The following is a 20,700-nucleotide window of genomic DNA, read 5'->3' as shown; positions in this document are numbered from 1 at the left end:
CACTTGGTAAATTTAGGGTTAAGAATGTTAAAACATTTAATCCCAGCACTTGGGAGGCAGAGGCAGGCGGATTACTGTGAGTACGAGGCCAGCCTGGTCTACAAAGCGAGTCCAGGACAGCCAAGGCTAACACAGAGAGACCTTGTCTCGAAAAATTAAAAAAAAAAAAAAAAAAAAAAAGAAGAATGTTAAAACAGGTGAACAGGTGACAGTGTGGGTGGGTTGAGGAGATAGAGTGGGGCCTTGGCATTCCTGTGCTGATCTCAGGGTTGTATATCTGACTGCTCAAAACTAGAAATTTCACATGCAGCCAAATCCGGGACTCGGTCAAGTTCCTGCAGAATTTGGGCCTGCTGATGGTAGGAAAGGTGACTAGCTTTGTGCTGAGACTGTGTTTTGCAAGGGAGCCCTGATTGAAGTGTTGGGTATCTCAGGGACAGACAAGAGGGTCAGAGCAGAATTGAGCCTGTCGGCGTCTTAGTCTGAGCCCAAGTCCAGTCTGCCCCAGCTGCCTGTCTAATATGGATCTAGCAGCACTTCCTGCTACTCCAGGCTCCCTGTTTTCTTACTGTGTGCACTTTCCCTTTGATTCCTCTCCTTGAGACAGTGGCCGAGTCTCCTCCTTGCAAGTAATTGCTCAGCTTGTTCCTTTGTGTGTGTCCAGGAGTGCAGCCGGCGCTGTGCTTTATGGGCCAGGGGTGGGGGTGGGCAGCCTGTTTGACTTGTGAGTTCTAAGGATTTTATTTCATCCTCAAAGCTACTTTCTGAGTCAGGCTAATTCATGTGCTCGCTCAAGAGACATTTGCTAGAACTGAGATGTGCTCTCCCTGCTCTGTGCAGTCTGCAGCTCAGTTAATTAAAGCAATCAGTTAACAATGGTCCAGTGAGGACAGAGGGGCAGCTTCCCGGGAGAAGTGTAGTGTCACCTTTGCTATGACCTGAAGGGTGACAAGGCACTGCCCAGACTATAGGTCCATGTCAGGAGGCCACACCTCAGGCAGTTAGACCTGTGGCCAAGTCCCCGCTGTACCAGTCTCAAGCAAGAGGCAGACCATTTACCCTGGTCTGAGCTTTGTTGTGCCTGTGGCTTAGGAAATCGGCAGAGGTAAAGCCAAATGCACATAAAGGCCTGGGACATGATATACACCGACATACCAGGTGCTATTGTGAATATTTATTAGTACGCAAGGCTGTACTAACGATTTGTTCGTTTTTGTGTTTTGAGTTATGCTTCCGGATGTAGTGTCAGCATGGAGGACTGTTGTGGTTCACGTGTAGAGTATGAGTTGGGGTGAAGAAGGCAGAAAGAAAGCTAGACTGAGCCCTTTTGTAGGATGGAAAAGTGGGGGTCCAAGGACTGAACAGCACCCACGTTGTAGCTGGCAGGTGTTGGAGGCGGGGTCAGAACCTGCGGAAGTCTTGATAACAGTGTGTGGGTAGCCAGTGTGTTTTATCAGCAGTCTTAACACCAAATCAAACACGAGCGATAGGGTCTCCTAAAGCTAACAAGTGGTCATCTCCAGTGCGGAAGCCAGCTGAATCTTGATTGTGGGTGGTGTGTGTCTGTTGTTTGGCAGCCGTGGACTTTAGCCTCAGCTAGATCTGTTGAGCAGAATTAAAGGAACGGGGCACTCCAGGAAGGGGGAATCTGAAGGTGAAAGGGAAGGAAAAAGGAAGAAACCACAGCCACTGTGCATCTGGGGAGAGGATGGGGCAGGAGCGCTGGCCTGGGTCATCCTGGACGGACATTGGAGCAGGCTGTCCCCAGGAGAGGCATAGCCTGGGGTGCCTCTGCCACTGGAGTGCACGGCAGGTAAGATTTTGTGGTTTTGATCTGTGTAGTTAGGCCCCAAACTCTTTTCCGTTATATTCCTCTGGATCAGGTTGTCCTGGTATTTGGTGAGTGGGGAGGGTGACCTGTGTCTGCCAGAGCTGTCAGCAGAGGCCAACCGCTTACTCACAGACTGCTGAGGAGAGCCAGAGCTTGGGAGGGGCCTGCTCTTCAGGCTTCTGGCCTCAGCTCCTTCCTGTACTGTGGCAAACCAGCTCCCCTAAGCATTGTGGGGAAGGTTGCCTTTGTTTACCAGTTAGAAGAACTGACCTACAGCTCAGTAAAGAGCAAAGGGTAGTGGCAGAACGCCTGACCTGTGCACAGAGCAGTGTTGGGCCCAGCTCTCACACCTTTGCTGTGTTGTCTTTTTTTCCAAATCTGAAAACTCGATAGGCATTTCTCCATAGATAAGTGTGCATTTGAAAAGAGTGAAGAAAACCACTCAGTGACAGTAGCAGTATTGTTTTTGAGGTGCACATGGGACTGTTGTCAATAAGCCGAGCACAGCAGTGTGTGTCTCTAATCTCAGAACGCAACAGTGAGATGTACAAATGCTGCCTCATTCCCAGCACTAGAGAAGCTAAGACGGGAGGATGAGTTTGAGGCCCGACGGGTAGGCATAATAACTCTGTCTCAAAACTAAAAGAATGAGGAAACTGTCACCAAAATAGACAAAATACATGTTAGGCATGGAAAAAAAATGGTAGCACTCAGGAGGCAGAAACAGGAGGTTCTCCATGAGTTCAAGGTTAGTTTGGTCGACAGAGTGAGTCCCAGGACAGCCAAGGCTAGACAGAGAAACCTGTATTTCAACCTTCACACCCAGAAAAGAAAAGAGAAGAGAAAAAGAAAAAGTACTTTTCCCCTTCTGTCCGAGATTCAGTCTCTCACCTGTAACCCTCCGTCATGGCTGAGCAAGGCCTTGCTGCCGGAGTGTTATGGACACGAACGAAGCATTGAAGGCCATGCTCATCCACGATGCCTTAGCACGTGGAATACATGAAGCTGCCACAGCCGTAAGTGCCAAGCCCACCAGTGTGTTTGCATTCAATCGTGATGAGCCTGTGTATGTGAGGGTGCTGGAGGCCCTTGTGCTTAGCACCAAGTCAGCCTAATTATGGTGACAACAAGAAACTAGGGGAGTGGAGAAGGGAAACCCCATAAAGTGGTTGGTGGCAGTTGTATAGTGGCTAAGGGCTGTGGCAGAAATCTCAGGCCAAGGATGTGTACTTCAAATGCAAGAAGTAAACAGAATTTTGGCTCATTAACGAGAAAGGAATTATAGAGAGAACGTTCTTGGGCCATAATGTAATTAAACCGGAAGTCAGTAACAGAAAGGTAGCTTAAATTTTTCCAAAATTTTGAAAATTAGATAATATACTTCTAAGTAGCTTGTGGAAGGGAGCTAGTTTCCAATTGAATGAGATAAGAAGTCCAGCATGTAACAAATTTCATTGAATGCAGGATTTAGAAGGAAATTTAGCAGTAGTGTAAGTTTATGTTCAAACAAAGAAACTTTTGAGAGAAGTGCAAATTCCTGCCAGGACTGAAGGAAGGACATCACCGCAGACTTTCAGAGAGGAGCACAAGCTCCTGCAGCATTTGATGCTAAATCTCCAGCCTCCACGTAAAAAAGCAAGGTGTGGCCGCCAGCCTGTCCTGGGGTGGGTGAGAGACACTGACTAAGGGAACAGGCCGGGAGTGATAGAGTAAGGCCCCTTGCATCTTCTGATATTTCTGTGACTATAAAACTTGACCTGGCCTCTGCTCTGGACACAGGCAAACCCACCCACACATCCATGAACCCAAAGATTACAGTGAAATATCACGTTATGGCCAGAAGTTGGGAACTTAGCTGAAATGAATTCAGACCTTGGTTTTTAAACTCAGCACCCACGAGGCAGAGGCAGGTAGATCTCTATTAAGTTGAGGGCAGCCTGGTCTACAAGTTGAGGGCAGCCTGGTCTACAGAGCGAGTTCCAGGATGGCCAGGATTACATGCTGAAACCGGATCTCCAAAAAAATTGAAGGAGGGTGGGGGAGAGAAATTTCTGAGAGAGAGAGAGAGACAGACAGACAGACAGACAGAGGCTGAGACAGAAGAATCACGAGTCCTTATTTTAAAAAGAACAACAAACCCCAAATATATTCCTTGACTAGTCTACTAGAAAAAGGTATTAAATCCATGATTTAAAACTTTTCTACAAAGAAAGCTTAGGTTCCTCTACAAAGTCTCTCAAATAGAAGAAATAATGCGAATGCTACACAAACATCCAGAAAAGAGAAACGAAAGCTTTTATGGGAGTTTAGTTGCCCTTGGAGGTCAGGAGAGAGCCCTGGATCCCTGAAGCTGGCGTTGTAGGCAGCTGTGAGTCACCTGATGTCAGTGCTGGGAACTGAGCTCAGGTCCCCTCAGAGCAGAGAGTGCTCATAACCACCAAGAGCTGCTGTCTAGCCGGAGAGCCTCATTTCTATCTGCGGGTGTGTATGGTGTGACTGTGTGTGGGCTGGGCACATGCATCAGATGCCTTGGGAAGCCAGAGCGTTGGATGCTTGGGAGCTCAAGTTAGAGGCGATTATGAGCCACCATAGACCTGGACTAAGGTCCTCTGGATGAGCAGCCTGCTCTCTTAACCACTGAGCCATCTTTCCAGCTCCAGCCTAACTCACTTTATGATGCCTACTAATACCAAAAGGTACTACATGAAAACTAGATTACTTTCCCTTGTAAATTTAGAAAAACATTAGCAAATCACATTGAACAATGTAGAAAAAGGATAAGGGGTTCAAGTTAAACCTTCAGTGGTAGAGAGCGGTTCAGCACGCTCAAAGCCCTGGATCCTATTTCCAGCAACACACACACACACACACAATGGAGAAAAGTGGTTGGCAGGGAGGGGTGCAGACCCTTAATCTGTATGGTTTCCTAGTTTCTCTCATGTAAAAATTTCCGCCATGACCAGTTCAGGCTCCCAGGGTGAAGTCAGTGAACATGGAGCTGGACATATAGAGACCCTGGCTCTCAGAAGCTGGGACATCCAATTTCAACACATAATGACCAGGGTTGTCATTTAATCCCGACAATGTGAGACTGAGTCAACATTTAAATCAATGAATGGAATTTAGCATAGTAACAAATCAAAGAAAAAGACATTTGGCATGGCAGCACATACCAGTCAGTAATGCCAGTACTCCAGGAGGATCTGCACAAGTTTGGCACCAGCCTGACCAACATAGCGACCAACATAGTAAGAACTCAAAAAACCATGGGAGCAGGGGTGGGGTGGGGTGGGGCAGGGTGGGGTGGGTCAGTAAGTAGAATTGTTTGCAGCATAAGCAGGAGGCCCCATAGCTCTACTACCTGTGTAAAACAAAATTAGACACGAAGAGCATGTCTGCAGCTCAGTACTGGGCATTAGAGACGGACAGGTCGGGTCTCCAGGGCAGTCATGCCAGCTGAGCAGCAGATTCCAGGTTCAGTGAGAGACCCTGTCTCAAAAATGCAAGGTGAAGAAAAGTGGTTGGGGGAAATGTATACCCCAATCGTGTACACACAGAGAAAGGAAGGGGAGGGGGCAGGAGGGACAAAAACAGTATTTTGTTTGTTGTTTTGTTTTTTGAGAAAAAAAATTGTAATCGCTTTACAGCCTGATCCCAGCCTCCTACCTCCTCTCCTCCCAGTCCCACCCTCAGGATGTCCCCCCCAATTCTGTCCTCCCCTTCTTCTCAGAGAAAGGGAGGCCCCTAAGGGCTACTGACCCTCCCTGGCACCTCAAGTCACAACAGGACTAAGTACATCTTCTCCCACTAAGGCCTGACAAGGCAGCCCAGCTTGGGGAAAGGAATTCAGAGGCAGGCAACAGTCAGAGACAGCCCCTACTCCTGCTGTTAGGGGACCCACATGATGACCGAGCTGCTCATCTGCTACCTATGTGCAGGGGGCCTAGGTCCAGTCCATGCGTGCTCTCTGGTTGGTGGTTCAGTGCCTGTGAGCCCCCATGGGCCCAGGTTAGTTTAGTCTTAGGTCTTCTTGTGGTGTCCTTGACCTCTCCAGCTCCCCCAGTCCTTCCTCCTCCTCTTCCACAAAACTTCCCAAGCTCCGCCTATTGTTTGGCTGTGGGTCTCTGCATCTGTTTCCATCAGCTGCTGCGTGAAGTCTCTCAAAGAACAGTTACGCCAGGCTCCTGTCTGCAAGCGTAGCAGAGTATCACTAATACTGACAAGGATTGGCTCTCTCCCATAGGGCGGGTCTCAAGTTGGACCAGTCATTGCTTTGCTATTTCCTCAATCTCTGCTCCATCTTTATCCCTGCACTTCTTATAGGCTAGACAAATTTGGAGTCAAAAATTTTATGGGTGGGTTGGTGTCCTCCTCCCTCCACTGGAAGTCCCACTTGGCTACAGGAGGTCTCAAGTTCAGGCTCCATGTTCCCCACTGTTAGAGATCTCAGCTAGGGTCATCCCCAGGACTCCCAGGGGCCTCTCCAGTTCCAGAGATACTTCCCTGCCGATTTTCCTTCTCTCTCCACATCCTCCCCCACTCATACCCCAATCCCCCCATCTGATCCTGCCCTCTTTTCAACCCCCCCCCCCCATCTACTTCAGACGACTGTTCTATTTCCTCTTCTGCGTGAGACTCAAGCATCCTCCCTTGGGCCCTCCTTGGCTCTGTGGATTGCAGCATGCTTATCCTGTACCTTATGGCTAAGATCCACTTATAAGTGAACACATACCATGAGTGTCTTTCAGGGGCTGGGTTCCCTCACTCAGGATGCACTTGCTTGGTGATAATTCAGTCTAACAACGACAAAAGCAATGTTTGTTTTTGGTTTGGTTTGGTGTTTCGAGACAAGGTTTCCCTGTGTAGCTCTGCCTGTTCTGGAATGCACTCTGTAGACCATCCCAGCTTCAAATTCACAGCTATCTGCCTGTCCCTGCCTCCTGACTGCTGGGACTAAAACCATGCACTACCCACCATGCCTGGCTTAAGATTTATTTTAATGGTAATTAATTTTATGATGGCAAAACAGTCTGATGTGTAGTCTTCTATCCCAAAGCTCCCTTCCAGCCACCTTTGAAACAGTGAGGTGCACTGCCTGTCCACTGCTGCCACAGGAGCCCTTGAAACAATCCAGAATGAAGGATCTGTTTGAAGATTAAAAAAATAAAATAAAATAAAAACTTCTTCGTCTAGAAGTTCTTTGTCATTTCTCTTACCAATTCAGCATATTTCACACTTTTCTTTGAGTGTTGAGTTCTAACTACTGTCGTCTAGATGCGTCTTCAACTCAAGCAGTTCTCTTGCCTCAAGAGGCCTGAGTGCTGAGACTAGACAGTTGCAACCAGCACACTTAGAAAACCATCCTCTTGTATGTTGGGAACAATAAAAATTGACCTCGTAGGATGTGCAGATCAGTGATGGAGCCCATGAAACCTTGACGTCAGGCCTTGGCCTCGTCACCAGCCTTCATCCGGAACTCCTGGTACTGATATTCATGGAAGGCAATTTTTTTCAAGGGTTTATGGTTAAACCCTTACAGCCAGATACATCAGCTAGAAGCTCGGCACTGGGGATTGTTCATCAGTGGTCAGGACTGCTGAGGTGCGCTTCCATCATAGGCCCCAAGCAATGTGATTTAAAGGCTGTACACTCAGCATGGTTATTTCCACCCAGTCGATGCTCTGACAGTCATCTGCCTCGGTCCTTCTGTGTTGGGGATTGCCTGCTCGCCTCAGTCACCGCTGGGTCAGTGTCAGACACTAGACTGTCCCCCTTCCATGAGCACTGCTTGCTCATCTAGCGCTTGGGAGTAACTCATGGCCAGTAACTCACTCAGTTCCTCACGCAAACCAAGTCTCCTGTTGTGTTAATGTGTGTAACTGGTTCCTAAGTTTCACCCCCCACACACAGATGGGTGTGTTTGCACCTTGTACTGGAGCTGCCTTTTCATGGTGATACCTCTTGTTCATATTCTAATTGGCTAAGGGATAAAGACCTAATACGCCATTCTTTGGTGGGTACCTGTTGGTTGAGAATCCTACCCCTTTCTCTTCTTTAGTTCATTACTTTTTCCTGGGGTAGAACCCAGGGCCTCGGGCGTGCTTGACAAGTGCTCTGCCACTGAGATGCCTCCCAGCCCCTTGGCTCCTTTAACGTCGACTCCTGGGGCTAGAGGGTTGGCTCAGTGGTTAAGAGCACTTTGCTGTTTTTGCAAAGGACCTCGTGTGGTTCCCAGTACTCAAATAGGACTTGACAACAAAATTTTTGCCTGCTTTGACCTCCCTGCCTACCAGACATGCATGTGATGCAATGCTTGCTTGCATGCAAAACACTCATACACACAAAAAAAATCATAAGCAACCCTAGCATTTTATTTGGTGCACATTGTCATGATGGATGAACAAATGAAGGGGCTGTGAGAGGTCCTCGTTCTCAGAAGCTCAGGTCAGCACTGCTGACAGACTCAGATATTTACCAAGAAACGGCATTCCCAGTTCTAGGTGTTTCAGGTACTTGTCTGCCTATTACAAAGTGAGCCATTTACCATTCCTTACAGACCTTTTAAAAGGCCTCCATGATTCACAAAATCTGAGAAAACGCTTTATGGCAGGCAAAGTGTTAAGTGATAATACTGACCGCATTAGGTCGCTGGTGCGTGAGTACAGTCTGTTTGCTGGTGTATTGTTTTGTTAGCATATACTAACATATAATATCATATAAAATGATGGGCATCGTTTTCATGTATATGTATGATGTACTTGATTATATTTCATGCTTTCTGTGCACTTCAGTTTGCGTAAATGTTATTTTTGAGGTGCATGTGTAAAACTAGGCCTGATGGCACAGGTCCATAACCCCCACTACCTAGGAGGCCAAGGCTACAGGATCAAAGGTTCAAGGTTATCCTGAGCAACATAATGAGACCCTATCTCAAAAACGGGGGCATGGGGCAGAGAGTGGGCGTGGGGAGGTAGCCTAGTGGTGAAGAGCAGTTGCTGTTCTCTGGAGGACCAGGGTTCCCAGCACCAACACTGTGCATCTCACAACTCCTTCCAGCCTGCGGATCTGATGCCCTTGTGCGGCCTCCTCAAGCACCCACATACATGCACACACACTTACACAGATAGACACATATACATAAATAAAAGTAGAACAAATTCAGGACTGGACAGGTGGCTCAGCAGTTAAGAGCGTGCATTGCTCTTGCAGAGGACCCAGGTTTGGTTCCCAGCACCTATGTGGTGGTGCACAGCCATCCTTAACTCCAGGTCCAGGGGCCTTGACTCCCTTTTCTGACCTCTCCAGGCACCAAGCATGCACACGGTGCACATAGATACATGTAGGCAGAACATTCACACTCATAAAGTCTTTAAAACTTCAAAACAAAAACCAAGCAACTATATGAATGAATATATTTGTACTAGTTTGAGGATGGGTCAGTCCTTGGCTGTAGTCATTTAAGTTACTGTAGGAGCTGTGACATGTTAATTAATTGTTCCCTGCTTCTTTCTCATCTGCTTTTCACTGTGAGATTTCCTCGAGGTGCATGTTACCATTTCATTGAACTAGGCTAGTGAATTTTCTGAGTCTTGGAGGCCTGGTAACAGCAATCAATGTGACCTGTGAAATGTCAAGGATTGTTTGCAGGCAGGCTGAAACAGCAGAATTTGGCTAATTTAAAAAGCTGCACTGGGGCTGGTAAAATGGCTTAGTGGGTAAAGGGGCTGGTTGCCAAGCTGGACAACTTGAGTTCAATCCTGAGTCCTACTGGTGGAAGGACAGGCCCGCCTTCCCCTACAAGTTGACTTCTGACCTCCACAGATGCACTACAGCACACATGTAATAAATAAGAAATAAATCAGTCTAAAAATAGCTCCAGAGTGGAAGCCTTCACAGCACTCAGACTGTGGAGGCAGAATGATCACAAATTCTAGGCTAGCCTGGGCTACATAAGAAACCTTGTAACAAACAAACAGAAAAATTCTGGGCTGGTTCAGTGTTCATTCTCAGGGGAGATTGGGTAGAGAGCCTCGCTCTGTTACGTGCGTAAGACTTGGGTTTCTCCTTCTACTTGTCAGCTTTCAGAGCTGTGTGCTTAGGACAGTGGACGTTACCGGTCTGCCTCCCCAGTTATCAAAACTGTACACAATTTTTCTTCCACACTGAGCATGGCGGCGTTAACACCGCACATGTGAGCTTCAGTCCTGGAGCCAGAGTTCTCACTGTTGGCACACCTCTCCCTTACTAACGAAGGCTCTCTCCCTCAGGGATGGATGAATGAGATCTACAGCTATGACCCAGAAACTTACCATGCGACTTTGACGCACTCAGTCTTTGTCCGGCTTGAGGGTGGAACCTTAAGACTTTCAAAGCCCAACAAAAACATATCCAGGAGAGCGAGCTACAATGAGACAAAGCCAGAGGTCACCTACATCAGCCAGAAAATCTACGACCTCTCAGACAGCAAGGTGAGTCTCCCTGGGCACCTTTTGAAATGCAGGTTGTGGCGCAGCAACTCAGAATAGGGCCTGAGCATCTGGATTGATTGATTGATTGATTGATTGATCGATCGATCGATTCCTTCCTCCCTCCCTCCCTCCCTCCCTTTCTCCCTTCCTCCTTTCTCCCCGCCCCGCCCCACCCTCACCCCACCTGAGACAGGGTTTCTCTGCATAGTCCTGGCTGTCCTGGAACTCACTCTGTAGACCAGGCTGTCCTGGACCTCAGAGATCTTCCTGCCTCTGCCTCCCGAGTGCTGGGATTAAAGGTGAGCGACACTATGCCCAGCTGAGCCTGAGTTTCTATGCGTTTCCCAGGCAGGCCTCGTGCTGCAGGTCCTGGGACCACACTCCAGGAGCTCTGTGCTCAGAAGTTTGACTTTAAAATCTGGTTATGGAGCTGGGGACGCAGCTCAGTTGGTAGAGCACTTGTACATATGCAAAGTATGGCGGCATCTGGAATCTCAGGAGGCCAAAGCAGGAGGACTGCCACGAATTCAGGGCCAGCCTGGGCTACATAGTTTGAGGACAGGCTGCACTAAACTACATAGTAAGATCCTCTCTCAACCTGCCCCTCCGCACACACCCTTTTAATAAAAACATCACTGGATTTTCAGTACATACCAGTACATTTTGATAAAGTTTCATTTCTATTATTGTGGAAAATATAAATTGTTATTCCACACAGGCATAGGCTCTCTGTTCTCACAGCTCATGTGAATGGCCTAAGGCACCTCCACAGTGAGGGAAGTGTGTAAAGTCGCTGCTGTTGAGTCATTCTTGAGCTGATTCGCAGTGCTGACCTACACGCCCTGTCTAGACTGAGAGCAGCTTCACCTCAGGTCACTAACTCAGGGATCCAAGCCTATTTGGTGATAATCAGTTAAATGTTACTACTGAGTAACTGCTGCCTGAAAATGAAAGATGCTCACAGGCCTTGTATAGGTCTCACATCTGTACACTGAGGGATTTTGAGGAATACCAAGTCATTTCTAGGGCTGTATTCTGGGTTCTTACCATCAGGTTGTTGACAGGTACCGAAAGTCATTTACTTCCATCATTTCAGTCAAAGGCTCCAAAAGGCTAACCTTTCTGATGCGTGGAATAACCGAGCACAAGGTAGATCCTCCCTAGTATGTAAATCGCCATTTGTCTTTCTCCGCAGATTTATCTTGTACCTAAAAGCTTGGCTCGCAAACGCATCTGGAACAAAAAGTACCCCATCTGTATTGAGCTCGGACAGCAAGATGACTTTATGTCTAAGGCACAGACTGAGAAGGAAACCGGTGAGGAGAAGCCACCTGCTGAGAAAGAGCTGGCGAGTGAAGACCTTAAGAAGCCACCCCAGCCTCAAGAGGGGACAAAGTCTAGCCAGCGAGACCTGATACTGTATCTGTTTGGGAGAACTGGCCGCGAAAAAGAGGAGTGGTTTCGGAGGTTCATCCTGGCGTCTAAGCTGAAGTCAGACCTCAAGAAGCCGTCTGGCGTCTCCGGGAGTAAATCAGGTAATAGCATTTGTGCTAAATGTGCATGTGTTTAAAGGGCTTGTGGGAAGATTGAGAGAGAGAGAGAGAGTGGCAGCAGACAGGAAGCCCACCTGTAGTTCGTTACTCTCTGCCACCTCAAGTGTACCTGCTACAGTAACCACTGCCCCCCTTCCTACTGAGCTGTGTTCCCAGCGATGGTCCATTTGCAGGGGTGTGTGTGAGCCTGTGGTGCGCCCTGACACTCTTCCTTTCTTGGCATTCTCATAAATGCAGCTCCAGGAGACTCCAGTCTGAAGAAAGTGGTAAGAGCAGAGCCTGGTGGTGTGCACCTTTAATCTCAAGATTGGGGAGTCAGTGGCAGGCAGATCTCTGTGAGTTTGAAGCTAGCCTGATCTACGTAGTGAATTCCAGGCCAGACAGGACTACATAGTGAGAGCCCTGCCTGTGCCATCTGAGTGCCGACATTAAAGGCATGTGCCACCATGCTCAGCTGTATTTGGTTATTTTTTCCCACTTATTTATTTATTTAATCACTTTGCAGCTTGATTGTAGCCCCTCCCTCCTCTCCTCTCATCCCCTCTCTTACACCTCCCTCCCCTTCTTCTCATGGAAGAGGAGGACCCCCATAGACACCAACCCATCCTGACACATCAAATGCAGCAGGACTAAGTGCTTCCTCTCCCGCTGAGGCCAAACAAGGCAGCCCAACTAAGGGAAAGGGGTGCAGAGGCAGGCAGCAGAGGCAGGGACAGTCCCTACTCCCATTGTTGGGGGACCCACAGGATGACCAAGCTACATATCTGCTACCTATGTGTAGGGGGCCTAGGTCCAGCCCATGCCTGCTCTTTGGTTGGTGGTTCAGTCTCTGAGTCCCCATGGGACCAGTTAGTGTACTCTATAGGTCTTCCTGTGGTGTCTTTGACCCCTCAAGTTCCCTCAGTCCTTCCTCCCATCTTTCACAATACTCCCTGAGCTTGGCTGTCAGGCGTCTTCCAGGTGGCCTCCGTGGGTTAGTTGGCTAAAGCACCTGTCTCATATTTGGTGTTTTTGTTTTGTTTTGTTTTGTTTTTTTTGAGACAGGGTTTCTCTGTGTAGCCCTGACTGTCCTGGACTCACTTTGTACACCAGGCTGGCCTCGAACTCACAGCGATCTGCCTCCTGAGTGCTGGGATTAAAGGCGTGTGCCACCATGCCCGACTATTTGGTTATTTTTAATGACTTGCACTTATGGCATAGCAAAGTCAGTGGTAAAAACCAGGAATATGGGAGGCCCTGTTACCTACTTCACACTGAAATCGAGCAAGCCTGTACTCTCACACTGCTAGCAATGCCTTGACTAGCCTGGGCTACCTTAAAACCCTGTACTGTATTTCAAAGCTGCCTTAACAGTGATGGCACAACTGGCTTGTTAACAGCTGTGAAGGTGACCCTGGTGGTGACTCTCCAAGACCAGACACCTCTGTAAACTCCACTGAGAGAAGTCTTGCTGCTTGACTCAGACCTGGCTTCTCTCTCTCTCAGGGATGCTATTGCTTAGAGACACAACCTAGGTTTCTCTGGCAACTCACGGAACAGGTTCTGGCCCATGAGGCCAAAACAAGGATGGAGATGCCAAGTCCCTACCAGTCAGAAGTGGCCACAGAAGGGACAGAACCCAGAGACCGGCGGGGAGGAGGGGGGAGTGAGCGGGTGGGTGGGTGGGCATAAGCCCCCTGACACAATTCCAGCACGGTGTTACCAAGGACCAGCCATGAAATCTGCAGAGTGGTGACAGCTCCTATGCTCTGTCCCACCCCAAGCAAAGAAGCTGAGCGGGAACAGTGGCCAGGAATAGTCAGGTTTCCATCTCCTTCCTTGGACTTGGGGGAGGGGTGCTCTTGGCTCTGTCTTCTTAAATTGTTGCTTATTTATTAACTAAACTCTGGAGTTTTATTTGGATTGCACTGCATTTTTCTACTAAAGTCCTTCTATTAAAAAAAAAAATTGGTGGTGGTGGGTTATAGCACTGTCCTGACATTTAAAAATAATGTTAAACCTTGGCGTAGTTTGAGAATGATAAAGGATTGTAAGAAGTTTGAATTCTAGGTAAAACCTCAGATACTCAGTTCTGGAAATAATTTAACTAAAAACAAACAAAAAACAAAAACAAGTTAAAGTAGTTCTCCTAGGTCTTTGTGCGACCAGAGAGAGTGAGCTGCAGTTCACAGGGCTGCGGCCTGGCTAGTGTCAGGCACTTCCCATGCTAAAAACCCTCTATTGCAACAGAATAAACGAAACCAGGGGTCACCTGTGACAGTCAGGCCCCTGACTTTCCCTCCACTCACACTTCCTGTCCCTCTGTGTGTCTTCCTCATGGGGCTTCCCTGAATCTTGCTTATTGATAAGGTGTTCTCAGTCTGGATCGCTCTCCTGCCAGGGCAAGGCAAAGGGCAGCTCTTTGCTTCAAAGAGAGCACAGGTGTCCCTGGTGGGACCTCAGTGGCAGTGCTCGCCACAGGCGATTGTGCCTTCTCTTCAAGGACAAGGATGCAGCTTGCTCCCTGCTTAGCATGGGACAGTGTTGGATGAGTGTTCTGTTGAATGAAAGATGGTGTCTTTGGAGTGCCCTGAGCTGTGGATGAACAATTCATCATCTTCCTGCCTACCTTCCCTTTCCCCTGTTAGCACTCCCAGGTCCACCCTGACTGGAGGCCACCCTGCCACTCTGTTTTGTGTTTTACCTTTTCCTAAAAGATCACTGGGAGCAGAGGAAAGGGTAGCTACATGGCATACTGCACTGCCCCCATTCCATAATTACCTTGGAGAAGAATAAAACCTATTCTAACATTATCTACATTAGAACAGAAAGTATTTTTCAGGGTAAAGATTTTTTTGTAATCATTTGTTGGCATTTTAGCTGCTTTTCCATGTGCCTCGTGGGCATTTAGTTTACTCCTGCCTTCTTTTCATCATTTGTATTAATAGCCATCACTTCTTACCCCAGGGCTTTTGCCCGCCCACAGCAGACATAGCAGTCCCTCCGGGCACCTGACCCATAGTCGCAGCAGCAGCAAAGGCAGTGTGGAGGAGATGATGTCCCAGCCAAAACAGAAGGAGCTGGTGGGCAGCGTGCGACAGAAGATGCTTCTAGACTACAGTGTGTACATGGGCAGGTGTGTGCCCCAGGATGACGGAAGCCCCCACAGGAGCCCCGTGCAGAGTGCCGAGAGCAGTCCCACCGCAGGGAAAAAGGTAATGCTGCGGGGCCTGGGACCTTTCTGCTCTTCTTAAACTCACCTTCCTGTGTGAGGGATTCATGCCAGGCCCTCTCTGCTCCAGGATTTAAAGACATGGTGATGAGCTAGTCACAGAAAGGCATGTGTCCTTAGTTCATGTTCAGGGGGATGGCACCAAGCAAGCACTGGATAGCAGGAAGAATTGAAGCTAGGCAGAAGTATCGACAAAGTGTCCACTGCTGTTTGTGTTACCTGGGTCTGTTTAAGGAGGTGATCAGTGAGCCACAGTGATAGTGCTGAGGGCAAAGGAAATTAAGTATCGGTCTGCAGAATTGTGTGGCTGACAATGTGTGGACGGAAACACACCAGCGAAGGAAGTTTGTCCCTGCACACATGCTCTCATTGCGTGACTTCCACCACTGCAGCTGTCCTTGTATGGTGTGGACATGTGGTTTTGTTCAACATTAGCTGGTGGTGCTCTAGGGGCTTGTGAGTATGTGAGTCGTGCTGATGGGACACCCTGGGGTGGGGACTTATTTTCAGAGTCCCACCCACTGACATTGCAAAATGGAGTTTCAGGGCTTCCCTCCCTACAAGGACCCCTGGGACTGAGGCACCATCAACCCTGAGTGAGCATCTGATGAAAGTCCCAGGAAGCCACCCTGACCAAATGACCCAGGGAAGAAACAGGGCCTATGACACCCAGCTCTCAGAAAGATTTTTACCAACCTCTTCATGGAGAGCACCGTTCTCCCTCAGATCATCTGAGGTGTCATGAGAGCCAGATAACTGGTGTTCCCCAGGCAAAGGGAATGTGGGGGAAGGAGACAGCACAGGCAAATCAGACACTTCCAGAAGAGCTGACTCCGCCTGCTTTGGCCTGGAGGGAAGTCGGCTTCCACCAGAGCAGGTGATTCACAGTTTGTGGTGGCAATGAGTGTGCACACAGTCTCCAAGCCAACAAGGACACACAGGCCAGCGGTCATCTTCACACAGAAGAGAATCAGCAGAGCAAGTAAGGCAGGGCACAAGAGGAAGAGGCCACAAGGCAAGAGGTCAAACACCACTGACTCACCATGAGAATAGGCTGGGTGCTCTGCTGGTAGGGGCGGTGCCTCAAAATGGCGGGGCACAGCAGAGGCCTGTACTAGAGGCCTCCTGCCTCTGGACTCGTTCTCATGACAAGTCTTCAAAAGAATTGACAAAGCAGAGGACCACCTACGACTGCTGAGGCATCGGCCCTCTGTTAGCAGCGACTGTGACCTTCCTACCTGGAGCCTGTTGCTCAGGTGCAGAAACTAGGCACCACCCCTGCTCCCTTTTCTCTCACAGCCCACATCTGCCCATCAGCAACACCAGTTAGTTCCTCTCCCAACTACCCACTATCACGCGCATCCCAGCCCACCCTTCGCTGTGTCCCACTTTCTCCTTCCTTCCTGCTTTTGGCCATGACGATAATGGACTAAACCTTTGAAACTGTAAGCCAGCCCCAATTAAATGTTTTCCTTGGGAGCTGGAGAGATGGCTCAGTGGTTAAGAGCACTGTCTATTTATCCAGAGGCACTGAGTTCAGTTCCCAGCACCCCCATGGTGGCTCACAACCATCTGTAACTCCTGTTCCAGGAGATCCAACACCCTTTTCTGATCTCTACAGGCATCATGTGCCTGCCTGGTACCCACATGCATTCAGGTAAAAAACACATAAATTTTTTAATGTTTTCCTTTATAAGAGTTGCCATGGTCATGGGCTCTCTTCACAGCAATGAAACCCTAACTGAGACAGAAGTTAGTAGCAGGGACTGGGGTGTAGCTGTGATAGGCCTGACCATGCATTTGTTTAGAGGAAGGTGGGCTTTGAGACTTTGGATTAGGAAAGCAGTGTAGTGCTTTAAGCAGAGCTCAATGGGCCACACTGGTAGAAGCCTGGAAGACAGTGATGCTTAGGGTGACTTGAACTGTGATTTTAGGATGTTGCCTAGAGATTGTTCTTGTGATATTTTGGTGAAGAATGTGGCTATTTTTTGCCCTTTTCCAAAGAATTTGCCTGAGGCTAAAGTGAAGAGATTTAGATTAATTGCATTTGCAAAGCGAATCTCAAAACAACCTAGTATAGATTCTGTCATGGCTACTAGTACTCACTCTTTTGAAGTGTGTCTTGATGAAAAGGACCAAGTTGAGCAAGGAAAAATGCAAAATGTATGATTCAAGGAGAAAATGAGCACGAGGAAGTGGCATGGAGCCAAGTCCTGTGTTCAAGAAAATAGGCAGATTAAAGATATTAAATGGAATAAAGGAAGTGATGACCTCAGGGCAAGATGCCCACCTAGCTGAGCTTTGAGAAGGAATTAAAGAACAGTTTAGGTCCACATGTGGTGGTACAAACCTTTAATCCCAGCACTTAGGAGGCAGAGACTTGCAGATCTCTGAGTTCAAGGTCAATCTGGTCTACAGATTGAGTTTCAGGACAAAGAGGGAAACCTGGGAAAGCAGAAGGCTGGCTAAGATGTACATGGATGAGGCCAGCACCCGCTCCAACAGCAGCAGTCCCGGGCAGCTCCGGCCACGCAATCAAGGATAGAATCAAGGACAGAAGAAAGGGGCTTTGCATTCTCCTCCGGGACTAAGGAAAGCTGATGAGTTAATCTCATCCATAATAATTAAAACAAGATCAAAAGATTTGGATAGAGAAACAATTTGAAGCTATTAAACTGCATTTAAATGATAAGATATCTCTGGTTTCCAGATGTCTAATGTCTGGCTTTAGGTGATGTAAGTCATAATTCAGAAAATTTCTTTAAAAATGTCTCCAGGTAGGATAATCTTACTTCTGGTTTGCGGCTGTCAGCAGGGGACACCCTGCAGGTTGGCTGCTTATGTGCTCCAGATGTGAGTCCAGGGGGTTCCGGGTTCTGTGGGCCTGGAGTTGGCTCCTGGGAGAGAAGGCCACAGTGTGTGCCCATCCTCCAGGTGTGAGGCTGCGCTACTCAGGTCACACAGTGCACGTCACTTCTTTGTAAGAGACACTGTAGGCTGCCCCAGGGTGGAGAGCCCTATTGTCTATTACTGTCACTCAGGGTTGTGGATTCTGTTTTTGACCTAGTGTCTGTGAGCTGGGTTACAGGACAGTGCCACCTGTGTTTCAGAGGATAAGAATTCTATGAATAAGAATCAGTTAGAGGGGCTGGAGAGATGGCTCAGCAATTAAGAGCACTGGCTGCTCTTCCAGAGGACCCAGGTTCAAGTCCCAGCACCCACATGGCAGCTTACAACTATCTATAACTCCTGTTCCAGGGGATCTGACATCCTCACAAGGACATACATGCAGTCAACACACCAATGTACATAAAATAAAAATAAATTATTAAAAAAAAAAAAGAAAAAAAAGAATCAGTCAGAAACCAGGAAACCTGAAGCTGGCAGAGGTTTCCAAGGCTGCCATTTTTCCTGTTCAAAGTGAGTTTTTCAAACATATAAGACTGGAAATTGAAAAATGCTTATTATAAATTTTAAAATGTGAGCAATGTGTCCAATTTAAAAGTAAAAATTTAAAGGAGACAGATGCCAAGAAAAACCAACAAGAAAGAGAGTAGTATTTACTTTTACATATATTTAATGTGTCTACACATGTGTGTACACATATGTGCATGCCCCTGTGCCCATGCCATGGAAGCAGGTAGATGACTTTCAGTGGTCAGGGGTCAGGTCTCTTTTTGTACCATGTGGATCCCAGGGATTAAACTCAGGTCATAGTGGTACATGCCGTTAATCCCAGCACTAAGGAGGGAGAGGCAGGCAAATCTTTGAGTTTGAAGCCAGCCTGGTCTATCGAGTGCATTTTAGGACAGCCAGGGCTTCATAATGAGACCCTATCTCAAACAAACAAACAAGTAAAAATTCAGGTCACCGGCATGCACCTTTACCCACTGAGTCATCTCACTGTCCCAAGAATAACCTTTTAAAATAAATGATGTGGGAACAACTAAATATTCAGGCAAGAGAATGAAACCTCACACTCCATACAGAATTAGGTCACATGATTGCAGACCTCAAGGCAAACTATAAACTATAAAGTTCATAACAGAAGTAAATCTTAGATAGAGTTAGGTGAACCTCCTGAGTAGGAAACGGGTGCAAATCAGTGACTCTAGCACACAAGATCAAGACGGCCTAGAAGAGGCCGGGCGTGTGTGGCGCACCCAAATTCAAGCCTTTGGTGCCATAAACAGTACCATTGAGAGCATTGAAAGAGCCAGGGCTAGCCAGATGACCAGTGGTCCAGGTGCCTGCTACCATGCCTGATGACCTGGGTTTAACCCCAGAACTCACATGATGGAGAAGACCCACTTCTACACACTAAGTAAAAATAAACAAAATGAAATAAAAGCAAAATCTCAGGCTAAAAAAAATTGGGGCTGGAGAGATGCCTCAGTGGTTATGAGCACACTTACTGTTCTTCCAGAGGACTTGGGTTTGATTCTCAGCACCCATATCGGGTGGCTTACAACTGCCTGTAGCTCCAGCTCCAAGGGATCTGATACCCTCTTCCGGCCTCCCTAGGTACCTGCACATGTGTGGCACACACTTATACCGACCCACATAGATGCCCCCCCACCAAAAAGTAAGTAAGTAAATAAATAAGTAAATATATTTAAAAGATAGTTCATGATGTAGGAGAAAACATTTGCAAATTCTTTTCTAATATGGGCCTAATACCCAAAATATATAAAGGAGTTTTATGAACCAATATTAAGGACATAAATAATAGAATTTTAAAAATGGGTAAAGAGATGGCTCATGCAATAAGTGTCTGCTTTATGAGGACCTGAGTTTGGAGTCCCCAGAGCCCATGTAGGAACAGACATGGTGGCATAGCTCTGTAACCCCTGAGCTAGCCAGGCAGGGACATTCCTGAAGCTCAGTGGCCAGCCAGCTTAGTTTAGTTGATATGCTCCAGGTTCTGTGAGGCCCTTCCCCCCCCCAGCCCCCCCCCAAAAAAAGTCGAGACAGCTCAGCAGTTAAAAGCGCACGCTGCTTTGGCAGAGGACCACCAGCACCCATGTCAGGTGCGTCACAGCATAAGAAATAAATTTTTATAGTCAGGCATAGTGGCACAAGCCTTTAATCCCAGCACCCATAAGGCAGAGGCAGGAGGATCTCTGTGAATTTGAGGCCAGCCTAGTCTACAAAGCCAGTCCAGGACAGCCAGGACTACAAGAGAAAGAATCCCGTTATTGGCCTCTGGGCTCCACATGCACGCACATCTGCACACATGTGTGAATGCCACAAAGAAAAAAGGCAGGTGTAAAGGGACTAGAGTGAAAGCTCAACTGGTAAGTGCTTGCTTGGTAACATGATAATATGAATTTAACCCCAAAACCCACGTAAAACCTGACGTGGGGCATGTGCTTGTAATACCAGCACCGAGGAGATAGAGACAGGTGAATTCTGAGCTTACTGACGCCGGTCTGGCCTGCTCAGTGTGTCCTAGGCCCCAAATGAGAGACCCTGCTTCAAAAAACAAGGTGGGCAGCTTAAGGGACAATGTCAAAAGTAAGCCTCTGGCCTTCATACACACACACATACACACATGCGCACACTCATACACACACATACATGAACACCAACATGCAAATGAGATGGGTCAGAAGACTGAAGAGTTGGCTCAGCAGC

The 20,700-nt window shown here is 47.8% G+C and overlaps 1 protein-coding gene across 2 annotated transcripts in view; it reads left to right on the top strand.

The window, feature by feature from the left end:
• The window catches only part of Tex2 (testis expressed 2), a 120,675-nt gene that overhangs the window by 64,890 nt on the left and 35,085 nt on the right, over nucleotides 1–20,700 (top strand). For both annotated transcript variants that reach the window (XM_051158907.1, XM_051158906.1), the window contains 3 exons: nucleotides 10,099–10,299; nucleotides 11,495–11,834; nucleotides 14,799–15,046. In XM_051158907.1, coding sequence (XP_051014864.1) covers nucleotides 10,099–10,299; nucleotides 11,495–11,834; nucleotides 14,799–15,046 — 789 coding nt within the window. The remainder of the gene's footprint in view (nucleotides 1–10,098; nucleotides 10,300–11,494; nucleotides 11,835–14,798; nucleotides 15,047–20,700) is intronic.

This window comes from Acomys russatus, chromosome 16 (assembly GCF_903995435.1).
Source record: "Acomys russatus chromosome 16, mAcoRus1.1, whole genome shotgun sequence".
Taxonomy (NCBI): Eukaryota; Metazoa; Chordata; class Mammalia; order Rodentia; family Muridae; genus Acomys; species Acomys russatus.
This window is presented reverse-complemented; position numbering and strand designations above follow the sequence as displayed.